The sequence below is a fragment of the Ursus maritimus genome, unplaced genomic scaffold (genome assembly GCF_017311325.1).
Source record: "Ursus maritimus isolate PB19 unplaced genomic scaffold, ASM1731132v1 scaffold_2, whole genome shotgun sequence".
Taxonomy (NCBI): domain Eukaryota; kingdom Metazoa; phylum Chordata; class Mammalia; order Carnivora; family Ursidae; genus Ursus; species Ursus maritimus.
The window spans coordinates 10,676,183-10,689,822 of record NW_024424452.1 but is presented as its reverse complement, the minus strand read 5'-3'; the positions used below and the strand labels follow the sequence as shown (position 1 = coordinate 10,689,822).

At 56.5% G+C, this 13,640-nt stretch overlaps 2 protein-coding genes across 5 annotated transcripts in view; one reads left to right on the top strand and one right to left on the bottom strand.

Moving 5' to 3' along the window:
* Positions 1-3,001, top strand: part of LOC103670167 (general transcription factor II-I repeat domain-containing protein 2) — a 39,025-nt gene extending 36,024 nt beyond the window's left edge. Inside the window, exon 15 of the mRNA XM_008698561.2 lies at positions 1,180-3,001. Within this exon, the coding sequence (XP_008696783.2) occupies positions 1,180-2,783 (1,604 nt within the window). The 3' untranslated portion in view covers positions 2,784-3,001. The remainder of the gene's footprint in view (positions 1-1,179) is intronic.
* Positions 3,002-5,621: 2,620 nt separating this feature from the next.
* Positions 5,622-13,640, bottom strand: part of NCF1 (neutrophil cytosolic factor 1) — an 18,736-nt gene continuing 10,717 nt past the window's right edge. Inside the window, exons 1-9 of one of the 4 annotated variants that reach the window (XM_040634977.1) lie at positions 13,169-13,271; positions 12,893-13,058; positions 11,834-11,906; positions 10,403-10,640; positions 9,864-9,971; positions 8,943-9,060; positions 7,614-7,721; positions 6,938-7,083; positions 5,622-6,718 (exon numbers count right to left, since the gene is read on the bottom strand). In XM_040634977.1, the coding sequence (XP_040490911.1) occupies positions 6,597-6,718; positions 6,938-7,083; positions 7,614-7,721; positions 8,943-9,060; positions 9,864-9,971; positions 10,403-10,640; positions 11,834-11,906; positions 12,893-13,058; positions 13,169-13,241 (1,152 nt within the window). In that variant the 5' untranslated portion in view covers positions 13,242-13,271 and the 3' untranslated portion in view covers positions 5,622-6,596. Of the gene's footprint in view, positions 6,719-6,937; positions 7,084-7,613; positions 7,722-8,942; positions 9,061-9,863; positions 9,972-10,402; positions 10,641-11,833; positions 11,907-12,892; positions 13,059-13,168; positions 13,272-13,640 lie in introns of those variants that run through there. The other 3 variants (XM_040634978.1, XM_040634976.1, XM_040634975.1) reach the window with 3 other exon arrangements.

The window sequence follows — 13,640 nt, the reverse complement described above, 5'->3', positions numbered from 1 at the left end:
AATTCGGTCGTGTGAAGTATACACGTCAGTCATTTTTAGTAAATTTACAGAGTTATGCAGACTGTCACCACAATCTAATATTAGGACATTTCTGTCACCCCCCCAAAGATCCCTCCTACCCATTTTTCCGTCACTTCCTGTTCCCACCCCCAGCCCCAGGCAACCACTGAACTGACTTTCTTCTTGTCTCTGCCCGCGTTTTCTTAAAGTGAATCTTTAGACCTGTGTTCTCTCTAAGGAGAGCTCACCTGCTTCGTGGCCAGATTTCTTTAAATTTAAAACAAGTAAGTTCTGTGCGGTTCCGTGGCTGTGACCAAGGGCCCTTGGGACCCACAGCAGGTAAAGCACACACCTTCTGTGGTCGTCCCCGTCTCTGTTACTTCAAAGTTCTCTTGAGACGCAAATGAAAAAACAGACAAATGGGAACAGTCCTATGAGAACATTAGGCCCCAGCAACACAACATTGTGTGAGGGGGAAAAAAGGACTGCAGTAAAAAATTAAATTTAAAAATTAAATAAATAAATAAAAATGGGAATGTGTGGCCAACATTGAAAAGCCAGGGATGTTTTCAAGAGAAAGAAAAGAAAGAAAAGCCAGGGATGTTTTCATGAAAGTCGATTTTTTTTTTTTTAAGATTTTATTTATTTGACAGAGAGAGAGGCAGCGAGAGAGGGAACACAGGCAGGGGGAGTGGGAGAGGGAGAAGCAGGCTTCCCTCTGAGCAGGGAGCCCGATGCAGGGCTCAATCCCAGGACCCTGGGATCATGACCTGAGCCGAAGGCAGACACTTAACAACTGAGCTACCCAGGCGCCCCAGGAAAGTTGATTTTGGGGAGCCAGGGGCACCTGGCTGGCTCAGTGGGTAGAGCGTATGACTCTTGATCTCGGGGTCATGAGTTCAAGCCCCACGTGTGGTGTAGAGTTTGCTTTAAAAAAAATAAAAGTGGATTTTGAAGTTCTCTTGGAATCTAAAGATCTGGCCACAGATCCCATCTTCCCTCCAGCAGCAGTCTGCTGGAGCTGAAAGTCAGCTGTCCCTCTCTGCAGGGGCAGGTTAACCATGCCCCCCCAGCTGCTTTACCCCTGACGGTTATCATCCTGTTTTTGCTGTCGTTTTTCGTATAGTAGAGTTAAGAGGAAAAGTGAAATATTTCTTGTCTCCATGTCTCTATCAAAAGTGGGGAAAAGAAAGATAGACCAGGAGGGCCGCATCTTTCAAGAGAAGTGGGAGAGAGCGTATTTCTTCGTGGAAGTGCAGAATATTCCTACGTGTTTAATATGCAAGCAGAGCATGTCTGTGTCCAAAGAGTACAACCTCCGGCGTCATTATCAAACGAACCACAGTAAGCACTACGACCAATATACCGAGAAGATGCGGGACGAGAAGCTGCACGAGCTGAAGAAAGGGCTCAGAAAGTACCTCTTGGGGTCATCCGAAATCGTGGGTCCCGAGCAGAAACAGGTGTTTGCAAATGCGAGCCCAAACGAAACTGCTGCCGTGCAGCCCGTAGAAGATGTGGCCGGGAACTTATGGGAGAAGTTACGCGAAAAAATCAAGTCACTCGTGGCATACTCTATTGCAATCGATGAGATCACGGATATCAACAATACCACCCAGCTGGCCATATTCATCCGCGGCGTTGATGAGAATTTCGATGTGTCGGAAGAGCTCTTGGATACGGTGCCCATGACAGGTACGAAATCTGGCAATGAGATGTTTTTGCGTGTCGAGAAAAGTCTGAAGAAGTTTAATATCGACTGGTCAAAACTGGTCAGCGTGGCCTCTACGGGCACCCCCGCAATGGTGGATGTGAACGACGGACTGGTTACAAAACTGAAGTCCAAGGTGGCCATGGTTTGCAAGGACTCGGATCTGAAGTCGGTTTGTTGCATCATTCACCCGGAATCGCTCTGTGCGCAGAAGTTGAAGATGGACCACGTCATGAGTGTGGTGGTTAACTCCGTGAACTGGATATGTTCCCGTGGACTGAACCACAGCGAGTTCACCACTTTGCTGTATGAACTGGACAGCCAATATGGCAGCCTGCTGTACTACACCGAAATTAAGTGGCTCAGTCGCGGGCTGGTGCTCAAGAGATTTTTTGAATCGTTGGAAGACATTGATTCCTTCATGTCATCCAGAGGAAAGCCCCTGCCTCAGCTGAGCTCTCAAGATTGGATCAAAGACTTGGCCTTCTTGGTCGATATGACAATGCACCTGAACACTTTGAACATCTCGCTCCAAGGACACTCGCAGGTGGTCACGCAGATGTACGACCTGATCCGGGCGTTCCTCGCCAAACTGTGCCTTTGGGAAACTCACCTGGCGAGGAATAACCTGGCCCACTTTCCCACTCTGAAGTCGGTTTCCAGAAATGAAAGCGATGGTCTGAACTACATTCCCAAAATCGTGGAACTGAAGACCGAGTTCCAGAAGAGGCTGTCTGATTTCAAACTCTATGAAAGTGAACTGACCCTGTTCAGCTCCCCTTTCTCCGTGAAGATCGAGAGCGTGCACGAGGCCCTCCAGATGGAGGTCATCGACCTGCAGTGCAACACGGTGCTAAAGACGAAATATGACAAGGTCGGGGTCCCCGAGTTCTGCAAATATCTGTGGAGCAGCTACCCGAAGTACCGAAGCCACTGCGCCAAGATTCTCTCCATGTTCGGGAGCACCTACATTTGCGAGCAGCTGTTTTCCATCATGAAACTGAGCAAGACGAAATACTGCTCACAGTTAAAGGACTCGGAGTGGGATTCCGTGCTCCACATCGCCACGTGACTTAGGACACGTCTCCAGCCGTGCCCCACCAGGGGGCGCAAGACTAGAATCCCCTGGGGCCCAGGGATCGCGAGATGAGAAGACCAGTGAGTGATAACCTCTTTGTTTTCCAGTTTTTTCCACTTTGACTCGGAAATGTCACTTGCAGTATCCTACCCGTTTGTATGACGTTTTACGCCTCATCGTAGTGCAGTAAAGAGCAAGACCGTTTTATTGTATTTCTGGTCATTGCCTTTCGTTGACGGCTGGTGGGTCTCACTCACCCGTGAGGCCGGCACGCTGAAGTTTTGAATCGTCAACAGGGAAGCAGAGAGAGGTGTGTGTATTTGTGGGGGAGGGTAAATGCACACACATCCATGTGCCCACTTTCTGCATGGTGTCCCCTGTGATCTAACATGTTTGCAAGCTTGGGGACAGTCCCTGGGAGACACAGTCACCAACGGTAGTACTCCCATGTGAGCTGTCTCTGCCTCCCCGCGGACCCACAAAGGTAGGAGTTCAAAATGGAAAACCCCAGATAACAAGAGAGGCTTTCAAAGGCCAAGGAAGCTGAGGTTTGGAGGGGGTTTTGTTTGGGGTGGGGTTTTTGATAAACTTTATTTTGAGGGGCGCCCTGGCTGGCTCAGTCAGTAGAACATGCGACTCTTGATCTCTGGGTGGTGAGTTCGAGCCCCCGCGTTGGGTGTAGTGATGACTTAAAAAATAAATCCATAAGCTGTATTTCGAAATAATTTCAAATTTACGGAGAAGTTGCAGACATGGGAAAGGCGGGAAGAACACTTACGTGTCCTCTTGCCGTATGCTCGTAGTGTTGAAATTTTACCCCTGTGCGTTATCTCTTGTTTGCTTGGTCTCCTCCCTCTCTCTCTTTCGTGTGTGTGTGTGTGTGTGTGTGTGTGTGTACCACATTGCCTGTAGGTGTGTATACACGAGTGTCTGAGTATCTACGTGTGTATAAATGTGTGTGCCTAACTTTTTTTCTGGAACATTTGAGGGGGTCACATACATCGTTTCCGCCGGACTAATTAAGGGAATATTTTCCAAGAAAAGGGATATTCTCGGACCACGACTTAGTGACCAGCTCCAGTAAATGGAACAGTGAGGTAGTACTTTGATCTCGTTTACTGTGCACGGTGTCCCTTGTGTTCCAACATGTCTGCAAGCTGATGTCCTTCCCTTTGCAGCACTGAACCCCCGGGAGAGTCGGCATTTGAAAGAGGGCACGCGCGCGCACACACACACACACACACACACACAGAGTGTTCTTAATCCCTGTTAGCCACTGGAATTAGGGACCCCAAATTGTGGATACTTTCCAGATTGGAGGAATTAATCTGACTAGGGAACAAAAAGGGAACAAAAAGATCAGGAAGCAATGGGCAAAACACTTCGATAAAAATGAGGGGAGGCTGCGGAAGAAAGAGACTAACTTCCAGCAGTCTCCGGCACAAGGCACCCGCCCGCAGCTGGAGCCCGAAAGCATGTCCTCAGACACAGGGAAGATGACCCCAGCCCGGCCGTTCTGTCCTGGTGGAGTGCAGGTGCGGCTGGTCGGCCTAGCTCAGAGGCTCACGACCTGGGGGGAGGAACGGGCTGCTTTACAATGGGGTCAGGGGAGACCCGCCCCCGGTGTACCTGAGCATTTGTCGACACCGAGTACCAGAGGGGTCGCCCTGTGGACCCTGCAGGAAAAGGTCGGCCCCCTCATGTGATAGACCAGCAGTTAGGGCTCAGAGTGATTAAGTGACCTGCCAAGATAACACAGCAGAGACGTGGTCAGGATTCAAACTAGGTCCGTGTGACCCTGAAATCCATGTTATTCCATGACAGGTGGCTGTCACGTGTGGCTTTCTGGTGGTTAGCCCATCGGGTGATGCTGAGGGGACAGCAGGGTTCAGCCTGGGCTGCCTTCTGTGACTCGATTATTCATGGGCTGTTCTGCTTTGGATCAACCCCTACGGCCTCTAGCTTGCTTCTTTACCCCGTATGTGTGTTTGGGACTGCTGTGTGACCAAGCCAAGCCTGGGAGAACTGACTGAACGAGCAGGTGGTTTTCTGGGGTCGTTGAATGATGGAGTGTCTGCAAATGAGAGCACTCAGGAGCAGGGTGGTCGGGCCCAGCCGAGGAGCCAGGGGCTGCATTTGGTGGTCCCCGTCAGTTCCTAGGGGCAGAGGGTTACAGCATCTCCCCCAAGGCCCTGTCTTCCCATCCCAGGGCGGGCAGAGGACACTGGTCACTCCTCCAACACAGGCCTGGGGTGGGCAGCTTGGAGCTCTGGAAGCCAGGCAGATACCCCTCCTCTGAGCGTCCGTTGGCCACAGCACCCGCCACTGGGACTGAGCCACAGATCAGGAGCCCTGCAGGGTCGGGAGAGTGTAATGCATTCAGTGGGGCTTTGGAGTCGGAAAAGAAAGCCTGCCTCCACCTCCCGGCTCTGCCACACGCGTCCTTGCCACATTACCCTAGAAACTCGCTTGGTTTCCTCCTCCATAAACCTACCTGACAGGGTTGTTCTCAGAACCAGAAACAAGGTGAAGAAAGAGCCCAGCGTCACGCCGGCCTCAGGAAAATTGCGCGCGCACTGCAGCCCTAACTCAGACACGGGCACCTACGGACGGGCCCGCCGGGCGCTCTCCGGCGGTTCCCCCGGGGGACAGCAGGGGCTCACAGGCAGGCCCCTGCCCTCAGGCCCACGCACCCCCGGGCCTCCCCCTCAGCACACCACAGTGGGGCCAGCACGAGGCCACCTCCAGGGGACCAGAAATGCAGACAAACGTGAGGAAAACACTTGATCGGGACCTTAGCTTGGAAAAAAATGAAACTAAAAATTATGAAAGTATTTTATCTCACACTTTGGCCCTTTTAATTAGACTTGCAGCTGAACAAGCAAAAGGGTTGGGATGGCCGGTGGTTCACGCTCCCACAGCTTTGCATGATAGCGCTTGAGGGTCTGGACTTTTCCAGCAAACTGAGTGTGCAAAAAGCAAAGGGCCCGGTGATGTGCTCAAGGCCTCTTTCAATCGTTGTGCCAGTCAAATGATTCTCTTGAGAAGCACCAATCCCCTTATCTCGAAGGGACCAGCCTTGTCCATCCTCTTGTGCCCCCCCCCCCCCACTGCACACATAGGCCAGCGGCCACCACCCACCTCCTTCCTGATAAGCTGCTGCTTTTGCAAGATTTGCAGCTCCGGGTTGCACCCTGGTGTCTTAGCATTTTTGCGAAAGATCCACCAGCAAAGACTGAGGCCGTGCTCAGGGCGGTGAGGGTCTGTTCACCAATGGGCAGTGAATAATCAGAGCTGCTCCCTCCCGATACCTACATTACAATTTTTGTTACCGAACGAAGGTGCACACACCGAGCGCTATGGCACCCTTCTTCAGAACTCTTCTGCAGTGGGACCAAAGTTTTAGCAGGCAGCTTCTGTCCAAACAGCCAGCGGGGTGGGGGGTGGGGGGAACCGGGGGTTCCTATTGCACTTGGCCCCGTGCAAACAGTCTCGGCCAAGGCCAGGGCAGTGTGCAACCGGACCTTGGTTCTTGCAACTTCCCCTAACCTCCCGCCCCAGCAGAGCTCACGGCCCTCAGTTCTAATTCTATAAATACCCCCAAGGGCGTGCCCAGCCCAGCCTGACCCGCTGCTCTGCAGGACCCCTGTCCACTCCAAGCAACATTTATTGAGAGCGCTGAATAGTTAGCTGGGAGGGGCCGGTGCTGCCGGAGGCATCCAGACTTCTGGATCCATACACGTGTATACAGGATGCGGTGGGACAGGGCGGAGGGGTCAGGACACCATCTGGGGAGGCGGCCCGGCCTCAGACGGCGGACGACAGCTTCCGCTTGGTGCTCTCGCTGCAGTGGTGCAGGATGAGGTCTGCGCTGGGCCGCGGGGGCACCGCGGGTTGCGGCTTTGCGCTCTGAGTCTGCGGCTGCTCCCCTGCGGCAGAAAGCGCTGCACGGTGAGAGGCCCCGCCCCACCTTCCAGGCCCCACCCCCGGACCCGCCTCCCCGCCCCGCCCCGGGCAGCCCCGCCTCCAGGCCGCTAAGGACACTCTAGAGCACGGCCCGGGCCGCGCCTAGCCCCGCCCCACGCCCCGCCCCGTCTTCCAGGCCCCGCCCCAGGCAGCCCCGCGCCCAGGCCGCTGCGGGCACTCACCGCGTGGGCTCCCTGCGCTCTGCTGTCCAGGCCGCGCGTGGCGGCGACGCTGCTGCAGAAAACGGACACTGTTGCGCCGATAGGTGTCCTGGCTGAGGCGGTTCCGCGACCGCTGGTGGATGCTGTGCGCGTTGCGGATGGACGACCTGGGTCCAGAGGGACGGGGGCGTTACTCAGCGCCTGGCTGTCCCCGCTGCACCTGCGTCCCCGCCTGCGGGGACTCGCATGACCGGCCCTGGGGTCCAACGACTGGCCAGGGGCAGTGGGAGGGGGGCGGGGACTCCACACGACGGGGCGGGTCATGCATGGAGCTACACCGTGCCAACGCGGACTCCTGCTGGGTGGCAGAGCCCAAATCCATTTCCCACTCCCGGCCTCCTCTCCCCAGAAAGCCCTCTGGACTGCCGCAGCCCTCACGGGTCGTCCCCAAGGACGCCAGGCATCGACGTCTTCACCTCCACCTCACACCCCTGCTTTCCCAACGCCCCCGTGCCAGCCCCACGATGTGGGAGGGCACGTCCAGCCTTGATCCAGTGATGGTACTGCCTCGCCGCCTGCTGGGGAGCACCTGTCCTGACCTCCCTCCCTAGCACTGCCAGTCCAGGGCCTGGACCGACAGAGGGGACCCGTGGTATCCCCTCCTCAGCCCCATCCAGTGCTGGGGACCCTTGCTCACCTGCGGGGAGGTGCCCCTCGGCTCTTGATCTGGCGTTGGGCCTGGGTTACATCCTGCCCGGACTTCTGTAGGTACATGGATGGGAAGTACCCTGTGATGTCGTCCTTCCTGCAACAGAGGCAGCCCTTGAAGCCCCCGCAGTCACAGGGGGGAATAGGGGCCTCAGATGTGGCGGCTCAGGGATCCCTCTAAACAGCTGGGGTTAAGGCAGCTGGAAGTTGCAGACACCCTGAAGCCTGGCCAACAGCAGACCCTATCCCGCTGGGCCTCAGTTTCTTCATCTGTGCAACATAGCCCCTACCCCCAGCCATGATGTTGGTAGTGGGAGGAAGTTAGCAGGTCCAACTTGCCCCGCAGAGACATGTGTTTGCAATGAAACATCTGCAAAGTATATTTGACAGTTTTTTCTTTTACAGCCATTGTTTCCTGTGTCTAAGAAAACTTTGCCTACCTCCAGGTCACCAAGTTCCTGCTTTCTCTCAAAAGCTTGTTAGTTTGGGGTTTTGTGCTTGGTCAAACCCATGACACATCCCGAATAAATGTGTGTGGTGTGAGGTAGGGGTCTACATGCCTTTCCTCCACGTGGACACCCAGCTGTTCCAGCACCACTAGTTAAAAAGACTTTTCTCCCCATTCTCACTACTATATTTTGGGAGTAAGAAAAAACTTCGCGTATTACCAAGTTCACTCAGTAAAATGCTGATCCTTCTTGGCTGGTGGGAGAATCACAAGCAGATTCTCAGGGGTGCGTGACAGGCAGTTAAACCGAGTGAAGGTCAAAAAGGTTGAGAAATATCCCACCTCAAAGCCCCTGGTCCCGGGCCATGCTGATGGTGGGTGCTGTGGCCACAAGCTCACTGGGGCCGTGGACCAGCCCTATGACTCGAGGCTCTGAAAGGGTGTCCAAAGACCTGGGGAGGCCCAGTGGGTCTGAGAAGATGGCTCTTACAAGCCCCCAGGGGTCTGCTCTCTCTAGGAGGAGTGACCAGATAAGAATCACTGCCAACCAAAGATTTACAAGGAAAAAGGATGACAGGTTCTGCTCTACCAGTGCTCAGGTAAAATAATGAACACAATTAGCTGTCGTACAAGCAATAAGAGAGGGTGAGGTGACCCCCAGTCACAAAGGACAAAGACACCGAACCCTGAGAGCCGGGTGGGGTGGGATAATCACTGATCTGCTATCAAAATGGAAACTGAGTCGAGAGAGAGGTGGCGGCTTACCCAGAGTCCCACACCCAGGTCAGCACTGAGCCCAGACAGACTGTGCCCCGGGCCAGGGCTGACAATCAGGGTGGGCACAGTGGGGAGGGAGGGGCGCGCTCCTACCTGATGACCCACCAACCGTCCAGGAGCTTATGAATGACTTCGATGGCTTCGCCCTCCTGCAGAGACACTTCATCCTCCATCTCAGCAGTATAGGCTCTGATGGTGACATAGGGCTCACCTGGTCGGCCATGGGGGCAGGGGCACCGTGTGAGGGTCCGCCCAGCACTGGCCTGCCTCCCAGGGCGAGAGGCTTCCTCCAGCCAGAGCCCAGGACCGCCCTCCCCCCTCCTCCCTGCCTGCTCCTTGCTGGTCTCCTCTGCGGGCTCCCGCCACCCACTCATGCGGCACCCTGGAGTTGTGCCCTCTGCCCACTACACCCCGGGGAGCTGCCCCATCCCACCCCGCACCCCCCACATCACGGGCCAAGCACCTAAATAGGACACGTGGCCGGGCAGGCAGTGCAGGGGTGGGGCGCCCGTCCACGTGGCACCCGAGCCACTTGACTCCGGCATCCACACCTTTTCCAGTTTTTCCACAGATGCCATAAATCCGCATACAGTTGTGAAATCGCTCCATTTTAAAATACGGGCAATCAACTCTAACTTATGTCCACCTCCACATGGGCCCCATCCAGCTCGGGCGCTGCCGGCTCTCCCCTTGCAGTCAGCGAGGATGCCCCCACCTCCAGGCAGTGCTCCTTCCTGAACCTCAGATCTGCTCATTGGTCGGCTTCCCACTGGACCTGGCCCAGGCTGGACCCACCTCTACTCTACCTCCTGGTTCCCTGTCCTGACCAAGGGTACCACCTCCTACCCGGGCCCCTCAAGCCAGACTATGGGGTCTCCACCCTGCCCCCACTGCCCAGTCCACAATCATATCCAACCCCAAAATGAGTATGGTGGTGTCCGGCTTCTCAATATCCCAGGAGCCCCTCCGGTCCCCTCCCCTCACGTCCTTCTGGCCACGGAGGGCAGGCCGCACCTTCGTAGTTGGGCTCTGGGTCCTCTGCTTCATCAGGACTGTCCAGGGGCTCCAAGTAGGATGCCGGGACCCAGCCTCGCTTTGTCTTCATTTGACAGAACCACCAGCCTGTGCAGGGGGTGGGGAGGTAGGAGGGGTGAGGCAGGAAGTCTAGATGGGCCTGGCAGCCTCCCTCAGCCCCCAAGGGTGGTAAGGACACCTGGACATAGACACACAGACATCCAACACGAAGATTCAGAAATGTCACCTTCACCACACTCCACGCCAGACCACACACAGCCACGCACACAGGTCACGGGATTACAGCTCAGAATCTGCTGCCACGTATCACGCCCAGAAGCTCGCCTGGCCTCCCGGATAAGCCCCAGGCATGCACAGATGCCCACAGCCTCCCCCAGGGGAGGACAGTCGCCCCCCCCCCCAAGGAGCCACAGCCCGTCAATGGACCAGGTGGGGAGGAAGCCGGAGGCTGGCTGAGGGGCACAGCCTCGGACGCAGGCACCCGGAGAGCAAGGTCCCGGCAGGGCAGGGAGACTGACCGCTCTCACTCTTCTCCACGACCTCCACCACGTCACCCGTGGCCAGAGCCATCTGGGAGCCCGAGCTCTTCTCGAAGTCGGCGATGGCCCGGTACGTCTGCAGGATGATGGGGCCCGTGATGTCTGGCCAGAGGGAGGGCGGTGTGAGTGGACGGTGAGGGATGGGCTGCCTCCTCCAAGCAGTCCCCTGCACAGGCCACCAGAGCCAGGCGTGCTGGAGGTGGACGCCCCCAGCCAACTGGAAAGCAGCAGAGACCAGCGAGTCTTCGCGGCCCCGCACTTATGGAGCACCTATGTGTTCCAGACACTAGTCACGCTCCTTACGCATGCTCTTTCTCCCCTGATGGGTTAGGGAGCAGCCCCCCTGGGCCCTAACGTGCACACAGATCGCCCCGGGGATCTTGCTGGAGCGCCGGTTCTAATTCCACAGGGCTGCAGTGGGACCTGAGAATCTGCATTTCTAACCGGCCCCCAGGTCTTGCCACTGTGCCGCGTTATGGACTGAAATACATCTCCTCTTCCCTCCAAAAAATTCACATGTTGAAGCCCTAAGCCCCAGTACCTTAGAATCTGTATTTGGACTTAGAGCCTTTAAGGAGGTGATGAGGATGGGGCCCTGACCCCATAGGACTGGCGTCCTTATAAGACAAGGAGGAGACACTAGGGGGCATGTGCCGTGTGAGGGCACAAGGAGGAGGCAGCCGTCTGCACACCGAGGACAGAGGTCTCGGCCCACTCCCTGATCACAGACTCCCAGCCTCCAGAACTGTGAGAAAGTTCATTTCTGTTGTTTAAGACCCTCCCCGCCCCCCCGCCACCCCGGTCTGCGGCGCTTGGGCCGGCGTAGACTAAGACGCTGCTGGTCACTGGATCACACTCTGAGTGGCCTCTAGCTCCCACCTGGGCATCCCACTGACTGGCCAAAATCCTGCTCCACATTTCGTGGCCGTGTGGCCCTTGCCCTGAGTCCCAACTTAAACCAAGCCTCAATGTGTCCAGCTGTGAAATGGGGCTAATAGCCCTTTGGTCCCTACTCCATATTGTTATAGAGATGATTACATGTGCTAATGCGTGCAAGACGCTTAAAATAGGGCCTGGGACAGAGTCAGTCCTTAATAAATGTCAGGTTGTATTCTTAACAATTATCGTGCAATACAGATCAGATACTCTCAGGCCCCTGCGTGAGCCCTGATGGCCGACTTTGCCCCCAAACCTGTTCATTCATTCAGCCACGACCTCGCGGGCTGTTGGGGGCCAGGGTCGCGCTGGGCTCTGCAGCCACAGACATGAGCTCCGAAAGCTTCACTGACCAGTGACTCCCACAGAGCCCCAGTCTTTAGTGCAGACACCGAGACACGTCCCCCCCACCCCGCCACCCCGGCTCCCTTCCCCGCACGCCATCACGCCCCCAGGCCCTGCAGGGTGACCTACAGGTGGCTGCCCACGCCTCTCACCCGTGAGGCTGTTGTCTTTAGGCACCAGGTAGGTCTCCGGCTTTTTCACCCTGCAGGAAAGAAGAGTCTGGGTTGGCGCTCGCTTGGCTTCCCACTGGGGAGTGGAAGCTCCGGCCAGACCTACAGAAGAACTTGCCAATGTGGGATGTGCGGGCCGCCGTGGAGGGAAGGGAGCCGCGGGACCGGCAAGGAAAGCCCCTGCCCCCGCCTTCTGCAGAAACAAAGGAGGAGGCCACTGTTGAAGAGAACGCAGGTGACGCCCCCACTTTAGTCTGGGAGAGGCTCTTGTCAGCTCGCTTCTTCTGGGGCCTCAGGAGAGCGGCCAACAGGGAGTAGGCATCCCGGCCACCCAGTCCCCCAGGCGCTGCGCTGCCCGGCCCTGGGCCAGGGCGGTGTTCAGCGGTGATGGGTATGTCCAGGCCTGCCCCGTACTTGGTGAACAGAGAGGGGCGGAGAGAGGGACCTTCCCCAGCAGGACGGCATATTCCCCTGAGCCCGCCCTCAGCTTCTCAGATGCTCCGCACGCTGGGCCCTAGTACAGGAGTCCCCGAGAGCAGGGGCGGGCAGAGAAGGAGGTGACAAAGCAGAAGCTGCTCAGCGATGAGCAGTGGCCACCAGCACCCCCTCCCTGTTGGGGCTCTGTGCTTCACCGTTTGTAAGCGCTCTGCATGGCCCTGTGACCCCATCTGGCCCTTCCCAGCCCGTTACAGGCGGGAAAACTGCCTTCAGAAGGCAAGCCGATGGATCTAGGATTGAGACTCCCAGCCCAGAGAGCCCCCCCTAGCACTGTGAGGCTCACGGGGCTCCAGGTGGAGACTCGGCAGGGATGCTGGGGGGGGGGGGTCCAGGTCACATGGGCCAGAGCTGGAATCCTCCCCCCTTCTCTTTTGGGCTGTGTGACTTCGGGCAAGTTGCCTCCCCTCTCTGAGCTTTAGTTTTCTTGTCATATGGGGGCAGTCATGCACCCCCTCCCCAGGCAAAGCTCAGCACCCCCTTCCCTCTTCCACTTCGGGGCCACAAGGAGGGGGCCACTCACTGGCTGTCCGTGGGGAGCTTGAGGTCGTCGGGGCGCACCTTGAAGAAGTTGAGGAGGTGGGGGCAGCGGGAGATCTTGACGGGCAGGCTCATGAGTGCATTGCAGTATTCTGTGAGGGTGCCTTGGCGATTCTCAGCGGCCCGCTGCCCGTCGTACCACCGAGGGGCTGGAGGGGCCAGGGGGGGACACCGGGTCAAGTCCCAGAGGGGGCAGGAGTAGGGGGCACAGCTCGCAGGGCAGGCGAAGGGAGGCAGGACAGGTGACCCTGCTTCTCACCTGGCAGGTGGGGGATGATTCTGTTCTGCGGGCTGATGTCCCCCGCCTCGATAGGGAACATTTCCTTTAACATTTTCTAGACATGAAAGAAAAGGGGAAGGCATATCCTTTATTACAACCCTGTTGTAATAGAATCGGAAACGACTCTTCTCATCCCTCGGGCTAGAAATTTCGGCGGCCATCCTTGGTCCTCTCTGTCTCTCCCATCTTACATTCACGCCACCAGCAGATCCTTCTGGTTTCACTCCTCAAATCTATCCAGCATCTGACCCTTCTCACTGCCCACACAGTCACCACCTCAGCCCGAGCTTCCACGGAGCCACGGGTCATTCCACGGATGATCATGACAGTTTTCCTATGCCCCCTGCCATCTCTGTCCTCAATCCAGCATCTTCTTCACGCTTAAACTGGATTCTGTCTCTCTGCTCAGAGCCCTCCCTGACTCGTGGCTCACTCAGAATGGAAGCCAAAG